Source organism: Myzus persicae, unplaced genomic scaffold (assembly GCF_001856785.1).
Source record: "Myzus persicae strain clone G006 unplaced genomic scaffold, MPER_G0061.0, whole genome shotgun sequence".
NCBI lineage: Eukaryota > Metazoa > Arthropoda > Insecta > Hemiptera > Aphididae > Myzus > Myzus persicae.
Genome location: NW_019103723.1, coordinates 148,564 through 166,946, shown reverse-complemented (window position 1 = coordinate 166,946; position 18,383 = coordinate 148,564). Strand labels below are relative to the sequence as shown.

Sequence of the window (18,383 nt, the reverse complement as noted above, 5' to 3'; positions counted from 1 at the left end):
AAAAGAGGGGGGAGTAGTTTACGGGGAGCCTATTAAAACCTAATCACGTATAGACACATACACCGACGAATGATTCTGTTGTTGTCATTTGATTCCGTTGTATAATACCTATAACCAGCTATTATATATATATATAATATATATGTATTTACACTGCTGTCAACGGTCTTTTTTTTTCATTTTCTGTTGCTCCTCCCCGCGGTTCGCGCCCCCTCGTTAGACTTACGTGTATAGATACATTTAACCGAATTATGCGGCGTGCTCAGTATAAATATTAGCCGGGCATGTTTTCTATTCTTACGACACACACGCACACCGCAGGGGGGAACAATATATAATAATATTACGACGACGACGACGACGATGATATTATTATTATTATTATAAAAGAACCGTTTTTTTTCCACTAGCGGTTTTCTGAATTAGAAAACCATCCGACACACCATCTGCCCCCGTGCTCTGGTGCTGCTGCTACAGGGTCCTATTGTCGCGGGCCCCGCGTTGCAATGGTAGGTAAATACTGCGGGGACCGTCATGGCCACGCTATACGCATATATATGCACGCGGACAATAGTCATCATAAAAAAAAGTATACATAGGAAGACGAACAATAAAAAAAGACCACGAGGGTGGGTATGTGTGTGTGCATATTATACGTGATGTTAGCTCGCGGTGCTTGACAAAAAGCTGCCGACGGTGGTAGACGGGGCATCGCGACAATATAAATCGGAGGGGGATGGGGCATTTCGGCTAGGGGGCGGAGCCGTAAAGAATGTATTATTTAAGTTTATAGTAAAATAATTGTGTCGTGTGCGAATCAATATTATTAAATTAAATTCATCCTCGATAAATTTCATTCGACAGTTGTACACTTGTACATCCTACTCGCGTATTATATTACGCCACTTCCTACCATATTAGGTATATTTACTATACCTTTTATTTAACTAAAAAAAAAAATACAATATTTCGATTGCATGAAACATACAACATACCTGTCTCTGTATAAAATATTACCAATGAACACAAAGACGCGAAATTAATGATTAGGAAAATATTCAAATGTGAACTAAAAAATTACTTTGATATTGCGTATACAACCGTGATACGAAAGTATAATACCTTTGTATTTTCGGATGGGTCAGAAAATCTTTTTGAAAACGTCTATGTATAACAATTTTACCTGCACATGCAGATATAATATAGGGAGATCCACTATTCACCAAGCTTCGTCATCACCATATTTTCTTTGATAATGAATACATCCAAATTCTAAAATATGAATAAACTCATAACATTCTTGTTTAGCTTTTAAGGAGTGTCCAATGACAATACAAATCACAAACTTATTTCTTTTTCAAATGGAAACCAACGTTTTTTATTCTTAATTGTTAAGTAATTGTTTATTTGGAAATTTTTTGTATATCTAGATAAAATTTGAACGAGTAGTGTCTGATTTATTAAAATATATTATGTACCAACCAAGAATAGTAGTTGATTTAACTATATTATTTTCTTTTTAAGAAAATGTATTTTTTGATTAAAACAAAACAAAATTACACAAAGTATTAAAGAAAATAATAAAAATAATTTACATCTTTAAGCTAAGCCTGTGGTGGTGTAGGGAGTTACAGTGAACAAATATGATTAATTAAACTACATAATTAAATAAAAGTTAATACAAATAATAAAAGTAAAGAAAAATATAGACATTTTTCTTATACTAGACTTTATAATAACAAATCTTATACACAGACCTTTAAAAAAAACCTTATATAATTTGCTTAATAATTTACAGTAAAAAAAGTGGCTTCCATTTGAAGAAAAAGAAGTTGGTATCGCCATTGGGTACCTTCTTGGATAAATTAAAAAATCTAAGATTGTGAAAATATGGTCTTTAGGTATAACTATAAATTCAAATATTAAGAATTTTAGTAAATTCATTATTAAAGGGTAAAATGGTAGTGAGTATAGAGTATATGCATGATGAATTGATGAATGACCCTATACAACGTAATTTTCTCTATAAAAAAATACCATCTCGTTGAAAGCTTATACAAAATGTTATCTCTTCAACTGCAGTCATTCCCATTATAATGATGTTTTTTGATGTATCGAAATTCATTATACCAACGATTAACTCACGTGCAAATGTTATTTGTTATTTTTGTTGAAGCTAAAACCAGAAAATGCCAGAAAAACATTTCACTCAACTGGAAGCTGCTCCAAAAGTAATATTTTCATAATATATAATAATATCTTAAAAGTAAAAATAAATTATGGTTTTATTATTTATTAATTTTATAATACAATACATACAATTTTGATGATTTTTACTCGTTATTTCTTAGTCTTATAATTATTACCTACATATACCTATAAAAATTATTATTAATGTTTGATGATGAAAAATAATATCTTAATGGTTAATTTATTAGTAGTTGGTTAATTTATATATTGTATAAATTAATGTACCAATATTTTGCAATTATATTGATTTCAACGATATTATGGCTTAGGTTAATACTACATTTTAAATTAAAAATTTAACAAACAGAATTAAAACTCAGCCTGCAAATTATACCTATAACATAGTAAATTATATTTAAACTAAATCTTCCTAATGTATTGTTTATATGCTTTATATTTATGTTGTTGGTACAAAGAACCACGTTTTAAAATAATTATTATGTTAATTTTCTAAGATCGATTCAAAGACAATTTTAGTTTGCTAGTCGCATGCGCATGTTCTCTTTGGGATAATTTACTTAATAACAAGTGGTATGATAACCTTCTATACATATTAGACGTATTATTTTACATAATATTATATTATAATAGTATAATACGAACAAACGATTATATTTAAAAAGCCAACAGTATATAGGAATAGGTACGTATAATATGTTATACACCCTAAACTGGTAAATATAAAGGCCATGGCAGACTTTTAGAAGTGCATTCGCATGTGCTGCACCCTCATCCCTCACTCTATCTGTTGGCTCTCTTATATATACATCATATTATACATAAACATAATATTCAGCAGCCTGCAAATCGTTATTCACAGTGAAGTCGCGTGTCGGTCGTAATCAAAACACGATTCAAAACCGCGGTTGCGGGTAATTAGTGCGTAAATCGCGTACAAAAAAATAACACAGTTCAAAGGGATTATTGCGCGCGTTTCCTTTGCTGCGACATATTTTCGTATTTTTTGCGGGGATAGTAAAAAATGAAATGAAAAAAATACCCCCTTAACGAATACATTATTGCGGCACAGTGCAATTATATTTTTCATCGTTCCACCCGCCGCCCGATCCAAAAAACCGACGTCGGCGGTGGCTCAAGTGTATATATATTATATATACATGCTATTATACAATAATATACGAGCACGCATACATAGCAAATCCTGTCGTGTAAGTCGTTTTCTTTTGAAGTCGCTAATGAGAGTTTGTCCTCCGCCGCCGCCGTCACGCCCGCGTGCCTATATAATGTGTATAGCCGTATACATACGATTATGTATAATATTATTATAATACGTGCGACGTTCTTATATATACATAATACATATAGTTTACGGTGGGGATAGTGGTGAAATCTGTGACCGATCAAAAAAAAAAAAAATATATATATAATATGTGGTTTTTATTTTTTTTGCCATAACGTATGCAACGTGCATTTAAACGATCTCCGACGGTTTTTGCACCAACTATACGTATATTATTTACTCGTGTACGAGTTTGTGTATTATATTATATTATACAGAGGGCCGAGTCAAGTGCCCACTTGCTTTGCCGTCGCATGTGCGTCGCGTGTACGTGCACACACGCTTTTTGACGCCGCTTTGTATGTAATACATATAATATATATATATATCACGGAAGTACGGGTGGTATAGGTATTATGTTTTGATTATTATACGCCACGTTCAAAGATGAATTCGGTCGAGTTTCTGATTTTAAGTATGGTAAAAAAAAACGTATACATTTTATGCGCGTAGCTGCTGCAATCCACTAAATTAATCGGGAAAAGGAATAATGACCTGCGACTTTTTTTCTTTCTTTTTTTGAAGTTCGTTGTATATTTTCGTTATATTATTATTATTATATTTGACGATTGGGATACTTTTATAGTCTGTATTCTATTGGCAATATGTATAATATACCTAAGGTCATGATAAAATATAGAAATCTACAGCTCATGTTATTATAGGTATTTTAGGTACCTATTTATTATTATTATTCTATTGCTGTCGGGCCAAAAATAAAATATCGATTATATTCGTTCAATTAAAGATCCCGGTAAAGATTATATTTTCGTTTCTGGTAATTTCGGAATTCAACAGTGAACCTATCATAATTTTTTTGGTTTTCAGCTACATTTTATGAACTGCGTATCGTTTTCGGTAGACAATAGTACTCCAAATTGTATAGCCATGTTTATACATTATATTATACTTCAACAACTATCTTTAACTGTCATCAACCACTACCTGTACTGGCTTTACCTGTAGATATATCGTATATCCATACCCACGAATTTAATATAGGTAGAATAATAATAATATTATTATCCATTCGTAAGCCATGTATACTGAGAGTCGAGACGACCGATCGTGAAAAAGAGACGAAATTCTTTTCATCTTATTTTTGCCATTTAACCTTTTAATGACTCAAATACGTTTATTTTTATTTATACTTTTCTTTGACACTTGCCAATATAATATTCCAACGTAAATAAACCCTCTCGCACAATAGACGATCGACCGCAGACGACAGCTCGGTCGTGTTTAGAGGGTTGAATAAAATAAACTCGAGGTATTATTATCCGTTTCTCCGAATCTCGTGGTGTACATTATTATCGTTGGTATATAATGTAATATATTATATATATACGTGTGTAGTGCGTACCTATATAATATGTTTTCGGGGTGGCGCTAACTAGTTGTCTACCTTTCGTCAATCGACGATTCCCCCAATTCGACAATAATATTATTAAGCTAGCGCTGTCCCTACAGACAGCTGTTGTGATTTATTCTATAAATTGAAATGGTCCGATGAACTCGAGGTTCGTCCAAAGTAGCTTTCCATTTCCGATAAGTGACTTACACAGTATGCGTGTGGTCCCCCTCCGTTGAATGTACGGGCCTGTGATATGTCGTGGTGTTTGGTCGCGTGTAAACGTTCACTTACATTATATTAGCAGCGTACGTTATTTGGCCCAATGTAAAATAATGGACCCTTTGCTATTCGCAGGCCGGACACGCGATTTATGGCTTCCACCGCGTAATCTTACGGTATTTTAATGGGCACTACGGGATCTAGATGAGTCATCCGTGAAGGGGAGAAAAACAAAATAAATAGAAAATGTGTGAACTTTTCTAAAATATGTACTTTTTCTAATGTTATATTAATAAATATTAATTATTAATTATTAATGTATAATACTAAACAAGTATGACTTTTATTTAACTTACGTACTGAAAGTTGTATATTAATTCTTATTTATATTTCAGGTGTTGGGTCTTTACGGAGGAGGGACGTGGGGGTCCGTCAAGACGTTGCTTGGAGCTGGGGTGGGGGGGCTCGGGCCTTTCCCTTGCAGAGAAAACGAACCATTTTGGAAGATGCCTCACAAAGGTAAGATTTGAATGATGTTACACAATATTTTAGCTATTAAAAAAAACTGTACCTATAAGACATTATAATAAATTAATATGAAAAAGATGTACTTACAAGAATATAAAATATATTCTTACACACAATCGAATTTCAATTTTAGTCGGTTGAGGTTCTTAACATTTTCATGACTGGCGAAACAAAATGAGACTTAAATGAACTTTCGATCGTTGTCAAGTTTCGATAATATTATGCATTTAAAAGGAACGAGATTTACAACTTTTAAATTTAAATATACCATTTGTATTTTGTAAGTGGAGTCTAAAATAGTAAAATAACATTAAATTAAATTAAGGATTCTCAAAACTCTATAATATATGTTACTGGTATTAATAACGATAGTCGGTGTTTAATATAAAAAATCCAAAAATTAATTGTAAATACTATACCTACATTTAGATACTTGTAAATTAGGACATAGTTTAGAGTTTAAAATATACATCTTTCATGAGCGATAGACACTAATTAAAATTAATTCATCTTGTAATTTAAAACAACGTGTGTGTTGATGGTTGATAGAATCGAATATAGATTAGGTAGTTGTGAATTGTGAATACTTAGTGTTCAATTATTTCTCGTTTTTATTCAAATACTTAATATAATATATAATATACATATAAATGTATTATATCAATACCATTGCCAACTATTCCGGTTGAGCATGTCCTGCCGACACGTCGACGCACTGACGGAGGCGCACAGAAAAAATAAAATAAAATCATCCAACAGATCTTTGCGGCATGATTAATGGACATCAAGTATTTCAGAACGATTTTCAATCGTTGTGTTTTTACAAAATCTTTAAATCGTCGTTGTTTATTTTTTCTTTATCCATCAACTATCTTCGTCCTTTTTTTTCTCCCGTTTAATACCAGCGACAGATAGATTCTATACGGTATGACGCTTTTAATGACGAGATTTGATAAAGAAGGGGAAAATAAGGAGGAATACAAACCAGTTTTAATCAGTTGACATGTGACACTGAGTACACGAAAGGGACCGGGCCGTGTGCGGTTGTATAATATTATGAGATATTTGTCGGGGCTCATTTAGGTATCGTGTTTCAGCGTTATTTTTTTTTCTTTTACCGTTCCCGCCTTACATGTGTGTAGGTATGGGTATTATAAATATATATGTATACACACCTTACTTAGGTACATGTTATACTTATTACTGCAGGTAAAAAAAATATTGAATTATAAAATGAAAATATCTTAATAACCTTCCGCGCATATACATAAGTACAAAAAACATGTAAAAGCAGTGCGTCTTCGTCTACTCGCGTCTATATCTCTGTCTAAGCGTATACAAACACGCCGCCCCGCAGTCCGGTTTCCTCTACACGAACCGTCACCACTGCCGCCACTCGCTCTTCGACCAAGACTGCGACAACGAAACGGATCCCTTGTCGTTACTATAAAATATTAGGTTATATATAGAACTTCATTTGTCATTTGACTCCAGAGCGGCGGACGCACAATTGTCATCAAAATTGAAAATCACTCCATGTCGTGGGTTCGATCATTTGATTACACCGTATAATGTCTCCAAATTTAAAAAAATTCCATCTTTGTTTTCAGTTTAATAAAAAAAAAACTCAAATGAGTTGTTTGTTCTTTAAGAACTGTCAATTTTCCAATGCCCCTGACAGTATGCCGTACATAGGATATAAAGTATATTAAAATATAAATATTCCATTCGCATATTCGCGCAGATATTGACATTTGACATTTGACAAATTATTCAAATATTTTTAAAGACTTAGTAAGAATACAAAATTGGTTTCTAACTTCTACAGACTTGATATTTGTGTTTTCTGGTCATCTGCTATTATAATGCGATCATGTACTATTTTATTTGTTTTCTTGTTACTGTGGTTGGTAGTCAATACTTTTATGGAAACCCATAGATTATATTATATGTAAGTGCCTGCTCGTCCACTGTGGTACAATATCAAATACCTTTACACTATGACAACAATGTCAAACATATTATCTAAAATGTAAAAGTAAAAATATATATCTCGTAAATTGCCACTATTTACAACAAAATAACAATATATAGACCACACGCGCACAGTATGGGTCCGACCTCAGCACTTCGTTTCAGCGCGATGTGAATGACTTTAAGAGTGTCGTCGAAAACGACACAAAGGGCGGAAGTACCTTTATTATATTCACCGTGTAACTCGATTTCAATAACGCATACGATATTATGTACCTACGTCTTACATAGCTGTATACTAGTTGAGTCCCAATACCCGAATGGGAAAAAAATAATATACTAATTGAGTCCTGACTCCCGGGTATAAATGGAAAACATACGAATTGAGTCCTCGGTTGGAAAACACAAAATATACTAATTGAGTCCGAAGATTATTTTGAGTAAAACATAAAATCAACCATAATAATATACGTACATGAAGATGACTACTTGACATCGTTCATATCATTTATCATTTTTATGACTTAAAAAACACGATTTGAAAATGTTCAATTTATACCCATAGATTATTTTATTATAAAATAGGTAAGTAGTAATAACTAATAATAGTACTTCAAAATTTACAATTTTAAAAATACCTGTAGAATTTTATGTTACAGACTTTTCAAACTCCTAAGTCTGTTAAACATTGGAAGGGAGATGTTTTTTATTTTTAGTTTTGCGGGAATCAGTTATTATTAAGACATGGACTTTATTAGCATTACATTTAAAATTTCATAAAACTCAATTAGTAGGTATATCCCCACTTAAAATCAACCCGGTACTCAATTTGTTTTTAAAGGTTTTATTGGGACTCAGTTTGTATGCAGCCACCTACACACATATATATATATATATGGGTCAAGGCATCTCTGGGAATTTAATCGATCGCGGGTAATCTGTTCCCCCTATATGTCTATCGCCCGCAGGATTCCCCACAGACAGGTGTGTGTGGCGCGCGCGTAGGCGTATAATAATATAAGAGGCTTTCGGAGGGGCTTGCAGCGTAGATTTTTCCATCTCCGATTATCACACCTGCAGAACAATGATGGCGTAACCGCACCGCGTTTTCGGCCTTTATATATAATAACCATATACTATTGAGCCCTGTCGGAACTACATCTCTTGTTCGATTTTTTCTCTCTTATTTTTTTGTTTATCACGCGAAGGGTTAACCTTAACACAATAGGCGTATTTTTCGGCTTCAGCACGGCCCATCCACGCGTGTACACATTTTCTAAACTGATCGTAATCATTGCGAGGTCATCCAATACTTTTGTCTCGTATACGATTTACGACTTAATTACGGCGCTTAAGTGTTATACGAAATCAACGTTGTTACCTTGTCGTATCGACTCTGGTGACTGGGCAAAAACTTTAAGCCCAAAGACTAGGTATATACAATATAATGTTCGCTTCACAACTGACGAGATTACAATATATAGGTATCAAGTACCTACTATACTGATGCTTTCATGTTGCATTTTCCGGAACTTTGGAAAGTTTGGCTGATCAAATAATAATCAGTAATCAAAACATGTCGATGTAGCCACCGATCCCTTTGTACGATCACGCTGTCTTTGACATCGCACAAGTTGTCAGATTATCGAACACGATTATAGTATAATAATCCCAGACGAGGATGCAAACACTGTACTTTCTATATATTTGGCACAATTTACTATATACATTATACATACATCGAAAGATTCTCTAAATTATATAGCAACATTAATACAACGTCATATTATACCGCTTTAGTTATAAAACATTGTATTATGTAGCACATCATCAGTAAAATAAATCAGCATTACATGGCATGTATTTTGTACTGATTGACACCACCTTGGGTCAAAGGTCTGTGATAAAATATTGCCAATCTTAAAATTTCATATCAAGTCCCTAAAAGGTTTCAGTTCTTTCAACACAACTTATTATTATTGTTATGAACTTCAAATTGAACTCTACTATAGCTTTCATCTGTAGTGAATAATTAAATTATTTGTACTTTATTTATAAACTATATACATTTATAGTTTATATAATATGTATCTTTGATATATACTTGTATGCCTATTATCATTTATATCTACAAAATTGTATTTCATAAATCATGACATTTTGTATATTCATATAATCTAATAAGATTTTACCAAATAGTAGATTTTAACAGTTGTTGTTCCAAATTGAATATAAAATTAATATTAGATAACTAGATTAAAATGTATATAATTATAATTATAAATATTTCTTTTCAATTAGAGTTTTCCTTTGTCTATACAGCAGATTTGTTAGACATTCAAAATATTACAAAGAGTAAATAATTTAATATGAATCAGCAAAAAAGTACATTCAAATGCAATAAAAACAGAAAATAAAACAGTAACAATAATGTTCCGGGGGTCATTGTATTTAAATAAAATAGCGGAACCTTTTAATAAATTAACCCTCGTGAAAACAGATATTTCCATTTCTTGCCTAACTATATTACTGAGAAAATAGAAAGCCTTGTGGAATTAATGAAAGCCTATATTATGTATATATATATCACTTCTATAAAGAGTATGAAATCGATACTAGAGAATGATTACACCTACGCAATATATGATATAAATGTAGTTACTCTAGTTTACAATTAACGTACTTAATCTTTAATACAAAATAAAAAAACTAAAACCAAATTCTAATCGACTATTAATTTATTGTGTATATGTACTAAATTGCTCTTGTAAAAATATTTAATATATTATTGCTATTATTGTTATTATTTGTTTTACTGTATTATCTACTTTTTACATTATTTTAATGTATGACCCGTTTTGATTTTCTTGGTATAATAAATCATTAATATTATTATTTTTCTCTCTCTTCTTTTGTTTTAAAAAATAAGTTCTTCTGTTTTACAATTCTATAGGTTTTGCTTCAGTATAGAGGAATTTCTTGTAAGACTGCTTCGATTCTATTTATTATTTGAACCTACTATGCATATTTCTTGTACCTAACTAGAACGAAAACGATGTAGGCGGTATCTATTTACCCACCTTCTTTGAATTAAAGTTTTTGGTGCTGCTACTGTGGCAGTATATACCCGACATCGACACGTCGGCTGTTCGCTACGTTTTAATGTAAACTCCATCATAACTGCCGCCGGCACGACGACAGGATAAAAACTCGCGTTCTCGGCGGAGGTGTTGGGTCGTTAAATTTACGGTAAAGCGCGCGTGCGCACGGCACACTGCTCATATATATAGATATAATAAATAATACATTTTATTTTGCGCACGTTGCCGTGGCGACGGACTGAGCGGCGTGACGCGCGGCGGCGTATCCCGCGCGACTCGGTGCGCTTCCGGTCGCCGCAGCCGGTGTATTATGCGTCCGTGGTGGGATCGGGGGCTGCGACGAGGGGTGCCGGACGTGCCGCCGGAAAAACGTTTTCCCGCCGCGGGCTGGCACAGAGCCGAAACGGCCGGACGACATATACGCACAAGCGAGTTCCCCGCCTCCCCTCCAAACGGTTAACGTGATATGTATTATAGTACAATGTACGCGCTTTTTCCACACACATACCGCGATCTCTCTCTCAGATTGTTTTATGTGGTTTTGAAATTTCGAATGTAATATAATGCGATAAATTGTATATATAGTGCGACGATTTTGCAGAACTTCCTTGATATATACGCGAAGAAGAATATGAAAAACGAAAAAACTGTTTGTACAGAGTAGGAAATGTTGAATCTGTTAAACATATAATATAATGACTATAAAAAGAAAAACATCTATGTATATTATAATTTGACAGAGAGCTATTTTTTAGAATTACATTTCTTGAGAGATGATGATTTTAATATTATGTAATATGTACATGCTATAATATTATTTCATATACTTTTATTTATGTTTTATGAATTTAGCTTATAAATATGTACAGAGTAGTTAAATATTGTAATGGAATAATTTCCTTTCAAGCTTAAGACATTTAGTACTTTTGAGATGAAACCCGGTCTCGATGCATTTTTATTTTAGTATATGCAGTAATAAATAATAATACTTTACAAACTGACATCAAATGTGTAGAAAACACGGGGTAGATATTATATACCATACCTATACATATAAACAACGTGCAAATCGATGGTGGTGACGATGGCCCCCGATTATCACAGGACGGCTTAGGGACCTACCTATATATAATATGTCGATTCGTACTTATAGTACATGATACGAGTATACGACACTCGTAAAACGATATTGAAACGACGTCCTTTGTGCGTGTATTAGACATTGGAAAATGGAAACATAAACATATATGTATATATATTATAGGTATATACCATTAAATTCTACTCGCAGGTTTTCAAAATAAAAACCGCTTAAGACGACAGTTTTTGAATTGATATACCCATATTATACACATACAATATAATATATCGGGATTTGGGTCGCGCTCGCGAACAATAGCGCCGAGGACAAATATACACCACCATGGTGGCGGGTATAAAAAAAATATAATACCGACCCCATATACTTCGTACGCCGTTTTTGAATATATAATACAAATCCACTGTCGTATACACAGCTGTAAAGTGGCCCACGAGAAAATGTTTACTCTTTTACTCCGTTCGATTGTATAGAAAATACCCAATATTTCAGTGCGGTCGAGTAACGTTCGAACACGGTTCCGTTACAAATCGCTCTGTTGAATCGAACGGAAAAAAAAATTAAATTAACATTACGAAATATATACAATAATAAAATAATAAAATAGTAAATATATTAAATATTAAATATATATAAATTAAAATATATAACAAACTGTTAGATATGTTATTTCGTTTCCAAAGTAGGATATGTTATTTCGCCCTCGTTGTTCCGTTCAAACTTCAAAGTGCACAATATATTTTATCGATTAACGAAACGAATACTATAGTCGTATACATATGCATATGTACGACTGCGTGCAACCACTCGACTCAGAAATATTGTTATTTATCGATTTATAATAAATCCGTCGCGACTACGGCTGCCTTAATAGGATTTTTACGTAATAGGAACTTTCACCCGCTGCGGTTCAAGTGGCTCTCGTAGCGACGACACGACATACGCTACCGCTCTTGTCAGCTCGTCGTCGACGGCCAATAATTCGCAACACTCGAGAAAACGAGAGAGAGAGAGAGAGAGAGAGACGCCGCAGTGCAGTGTGCGTGTGTGTAGTGTTTGAAATTAAATTCAAAAGCAATAAAAACCGTTTTCGAAATGTGTTTGGGCGTGTAAACAGCCTATACACATACGTATACATACAAATATATGTGTAAGAAAAACACCATACGCGTCGAGCATATATTATTGTATATTATTACTTTATTGCTAGTAAAAGGGTGAATTCGGTCCACCGTGTGTTGCCAACAACGCGCGTAACAAGTGACAAAAGCGCACACGCGTAAATACGATATATATAATATTAAATATATAGAACATCATATATATATAGGTAGGTGCATTGATGCCGGCGGGCACCCATCGTGAAAGAAACCTCTTCAGCTCAACTCTCGCCACTCTTCCCTGCGGTGTACGCAATCCTTTAAGACGATTTTCGGGCCCTCGCAATGTTTTCGTACACGCTCTCGCACCCTCTGCGAATGTTACAAAAAATATATTTTTAACTTACTGCTACATAGTATTAAGTAATATTTATATTTTACCTTCGTCTTCATGAAAAATGAAATTCTCTCCGCCGTTATTGGATGCTTCGCACGGTCCTATAACAACTCACGAGTTACTGCCGCTGAATCTTATTTATATTTTCTATGTATTCAATATATACAATTCTACAGATTACCACAACCATATTATGTAAACGAATAAGTGCAACGCGTTTGCAGTGAGATTTTTCGACGCGCGAGTACACTATATGATACACTGCAGTAGATTCTTACTTTGATTTTGATGGATCGAGCGTGTAACGATATAATTATACAGTGAAACTTCCATAATAATATACTATTATTACTATAATACGTCATACGTTTTTAGAGACACGTTGTTTACGATCGACTCGCCGCTCGAAGATCCGTCTCGAACGAAAACCTGTTTCGTTTGGTTAGCGCCCAAACGTCGGCGGCGACCAAATGTAATTATAATAATATTTGTATTCTGTTAGAAATGTATTTTACACGTTTCAGCGAGTAATAATAATTTAAAAACGAGAATTTAATAATCGTATTATTGTGATTATTACAAGGATCTAAAGTGCATATTATATACTTATTCGACTGATTTGTATAGACGCGCCGCGGGTTCGATTAATAATCTGTCTAGTCCGGTATTTCTGTATTTACCTTAAAAAGAACGGTTTTGTAGACGGAGCTCGTCTTTATTATCAGGAACATTTGATATTTTATCCGTAACAGTATAAAGCACTTGCGCACAGTATATTCCAGCTTTATTTGGGGAAAAAACGTACCGACCAAACACCATCGGAACGATTCAATATTGTTTGAAAGTAAAATATATTCTCAGAAAAATGAAACCGCTGCAGAGTTACGATTTTACAATTTCTGTATGGAATTTAAACGGGAACAATGACGCCTAAATCTCTCCTCTCGCTGCATACACACGCACACTCATATATATATAATATTAATTAATATCCCCGCGGTGAGCTTACGATGGTGTGTGGGAATGCTTGCAGTCGGTGCTGTCACCGGGTGTGCGCAGAGTGTGTGTGTGTTTTTTTCCACCTCCACCGCCGCCACCGCCGCTCCTCTTTACTTGAGTGACAGATCCAATTTGCTTCCCTACTTCTCTCCGAACAATAAAAACCGCTACCGTATCAGAAAATACCCACGGCCCGCATATATATATACACACATAATATAATATAATATATATATAATATTATTATTATACATATAATATAATACACGCGTAATATTTTCGTCGCCATGGTCGGATAAGCACGCATCGGAGGGGATGACGTTATGTTATGTTTTGCATGTGTGGTCCTCTCTCACTCACTCACTCTTAGAAACGCTTTTTGTCGATAATAAATTCTGCATGTATATTCCGCATAATATATCATATCACGATCATATATATGTATTGCCAATATTTTGTTATACATAGCAATATAGGTACGGGCCGATCAGAAATTCGTGTCACAACATTTTTTTTCAGCCCAAATAATAGTCTATCGACTTTCATCCATATAACCACGGTGCATATTGCATATTAATACCTCACAAAGTGTACTCATTAAATATTATAACTCATCCAAACGCTATGTGTATAATAAAGTTTATAATATTATTGTTCATTTCCTTTTCAGATGATTCGGACCACTGCAACATGACAGCGGCGGCCGCGGCGATGGTCCAGAGCTCAGCGGCTCTGTTCGGTTGTTCGGCGGCCGGTCATAGTGGTATCAACCAGCTGGGTGGAGTGTACGTCAATGGTCGCCCGTTGCCAGATTCGACGAGACAGAAAATCGTCGAGCTTGCGCACTCAGGTGCCAGGCCGTGTGACATATCCCGCATACTGCAGGTCTCCAACGGATGCGTATCCAAAATACTCGGCCGGTGAGCACTAAGTCTCAGACTAAAAATAATTAATTATTAGTTAGTAGAGTATTAGTTTCAAAAATTCAACTCTAGTTCATTGATATTAATTATGCCAAATAGATTAGATAATGCTATGGATAGGCAACGGCAATGCAAACATTTATTGGTTATTGTTTTAATTTTGATTTGACATTTTGACTCACTGGGGGCGCTCTATGGGGGGGGGAGGAGAGGGTAGTAAATAAGTATCTATTGACTACTCGTCCCTAGTATTTGGAGCTAAATGCATTATAGATAATAAGTTTAATGAAACTGCATGGTTAGAATATTGTATAAACCCAGGAGAAAACATAAATAATGTTCTTACTTTTAAGATTAAATCACTTAATTATTGAGGCTTACTACGCAAAATTAGAACTGCTGAACACAAATTTGATATGTCGTACGTGCCTATTTGCAAGACAGAAACAACACAAATATAGTTATTAGTGTGTATTGTACGTATGGGCACAGACATTTGATATTTCCTAAGTTGATTCATAATATACCCGAGGATTGTTATAAATTACCTCGGTAGTCTAATCGCATATAGTTGTGTATAGTTCTGAACATGCAGTATCTAAATTGTTACTGGTGTGAAATGTACCTACCTATACGGAAATGAGTGGGCGGTAAATGTTGATATTCGGTTTCTGTCATATATGTTTATGATTACTTCGACGCCTCTGCCTCGACAACGATGAGATAATTACCTAAATATATAATACATCAAATTGTCATCTACAATACAGAACGTGTATTTAAGTGTAATAAAGCTTAACTTCATAATATCTCGTTTGGTTCGTCGCTGCAGGTATTACGAAACCGGTTCAATCAAGCCGCGTGCCATTGGCGGCTCGAAGCCGCGGGTTGCCACCAATGGCGTTGTGAACAAAATCGCCGACTACAAGCGCGAGTGTCCGTCCATCTTCGCTTGGGAGATCAGGGACCGGTTGCTGTCCGAAGGGGTGTGTAGCAACGACAACATACCGAGCGTGAGTACCTATACCTATATATATACAAACATGTTATATTAACACTTGTAATTGGCTGTTATTTAACGATATACATACGTAAATATGATATTTTAGTATCATTGCAATGACTATAAATTGTATTAATAATAATATAGTTAAGAGAAATCCTCAAATTCGACACCGTTTCAGCATTGCTCGCGTCAGACTTATGATAGGTATATTATTATAATTTATAATTATTAATATTGTATCTGATTATTAATATATTAGGAAATCGGGTAAATTTAACGATTAATACGAATTAATACGATTTGGAATTTCAGCGCGTTTTCCCTCGATTTTGGTACTCCGATTAAACTTTTATTATCAACTTATAAATATTTATAGAAATAACGTCTCTGTACTGTTTAAATCTATAAGTCATTTATTTTACTGATTCAAATTGAAAAAAAAAATAATTAAAAACCGTTTCCCCATGATCCACGACGATAATTAGGAATTTAAATTATTTTTTAAAATCACCATAATATACAAGTGCATCGAGCCGTGTTAATGGTTGATTATTACTACTCAGACCTCTATAATACCATTGCTGCACGGGTGCACGGCATCCCGTTGGAATGTATTCGGAAATGCGTTGCGAATTTTAAGTGCTTACGAAATCGAAAACGAAATCAAAACATACGAAAATTAACGTAAATCATAAACTGATCAATGATATAAATAGATAATACAATATATAGTGAATAATTGTTGTTAATAAGTGTTAATAAGTATACAAAAAGATTGATTCGTACGCATACATACTCACGATGTATTGTATTTTATTTATTGTATATACACGCGGCGCTTGGATATTTAATATTATAATAATGTAGGTAGATACCTTTAGACGTTTTTACAATACCAAAACGAGTATTATTATTTTTGTCGAAGGGTCGACTATAATGTATATAGGCAAATCGATTCAGTCAATAAAACGCCCCCTCCTCCCGTTTCGTATAGGAAAAAGATACTTCTTTTGGACAGAAAAAAAAGACGAGAATAATAATAATAATAATAATAATAAAACGTAAAATATGTTTTCTCCTTTTCGTCCCTATCCAAAACACGCACATGTACACTTTTGTTACCAGTTTTCACGGACCGTCGCACTCAATTCCAAACAATGTATATAAATATATATAAATCTTTTGCCTCTGTGCAGCGCATCGTACCTATATATATACGCGGGGTAGATATTGCGGAATTACTTTTTAATACGAAAGTAGAAAAAAACGATAGAAAAGGAATCTTTTGCTCTGTTGTGTGCCGGCTCGGATCTATAGTACCTATATATAATATATATGCCGACGTATGTGCCTCGATCATCCGGTCTCTTGTAAGCGCTGCACTCGCCGATGAATGTACATTTTTGTCGAGTGCCACTTATACGGGTCCTCGGCACAGCTATCATTATTATTATTCCGTCGTGTTGTTATGTGTTTATACGCATGATGTATATGTATTACTTGCAGGTATTATAGGTATTGTACATAAGTTTTTTCTTTCCTTCCGACCATTATTGTACATATATTGTTGTGCGATCGCAACAACCGTCTTGACGATGAGCATCATAATAGGTATAATGCACAGTTTCATATATAATAAACTACATGTAATATTGTGCGTTTTCAAGTGGCCCTGTAAGACAGCTGTGCAGAAAAGTTCGCTATAACGTGGTAGATAATATACAGTTTTTTTACCCATTTATCTATTTATAACATTATTTTACTTTATACCTTTACTTTAGCTTTACGTTATACCCGAGTAAAAATATGTTAATATTATAGTGTCATATATTAGTATATTACGATGTTTTATTCAGTGACATAGTGACGATCCATTCAAGCCCCCAAGATGTAATTGTAGAATAATGGTAGATTTTCATATAATATAATCTTGAGAAATAATCAATTTAGATAATAATATATTCAATAGACTTAACCTGCATATACACACATTTAGTCTATTCTAGCACATTAGTCTTATTATGATTTTCATCTTAACGACCGTCTTCGTTTGAATTAGTTGGTACCTTTTAATTGAATCGATTTCAAATAAGCGAGAACAGATGATTCAGTTTGACAGAATACTCAATAACA

The 18,383-nt window shown here is 33.9% G+C and overlaps 1 protein-coding gene across 4 annotated transcripts in view; it reads left to right on the top strand.

Annotated features, from left to right (window-relative positions):
- Positions 1–18,383, top strand: part of LOC111035141 (paired box protein Pax-6-like) — a 45,338-nt gene that overhangs the window by 3,798 nt on the left and 23,157 nt on the right. For 2 of the 4 annotated variants that reach the window (XM_022316662.1, XM_022316660.1), the window contains exons 2-5: positions 2,177–2,231; positions 5,519–5,642; positions 14,992–15,241; positions 16,077–16,257. In XM_022316662.1, the coding sequence (XP_022172354.1) occupies positions 2,190–2,231; positions 5,519–5,642; positions 14,992–15,241; positions 16,077–16,257 (597 nt within the window). In that variant the 5' untranslated portion in view covers positions 2,177–2,189. Of the gene's footprint in view, positions 1–2,176; positions 2,232–5,518; positions 5,643–14,991; positions 15,242–16,076; positions 16,258–18,383 lie in introns of those variants that run through there. The other 2 variants (XM_022316659.1, XM_022316661.1) reach the window with 2 other exon arrangements.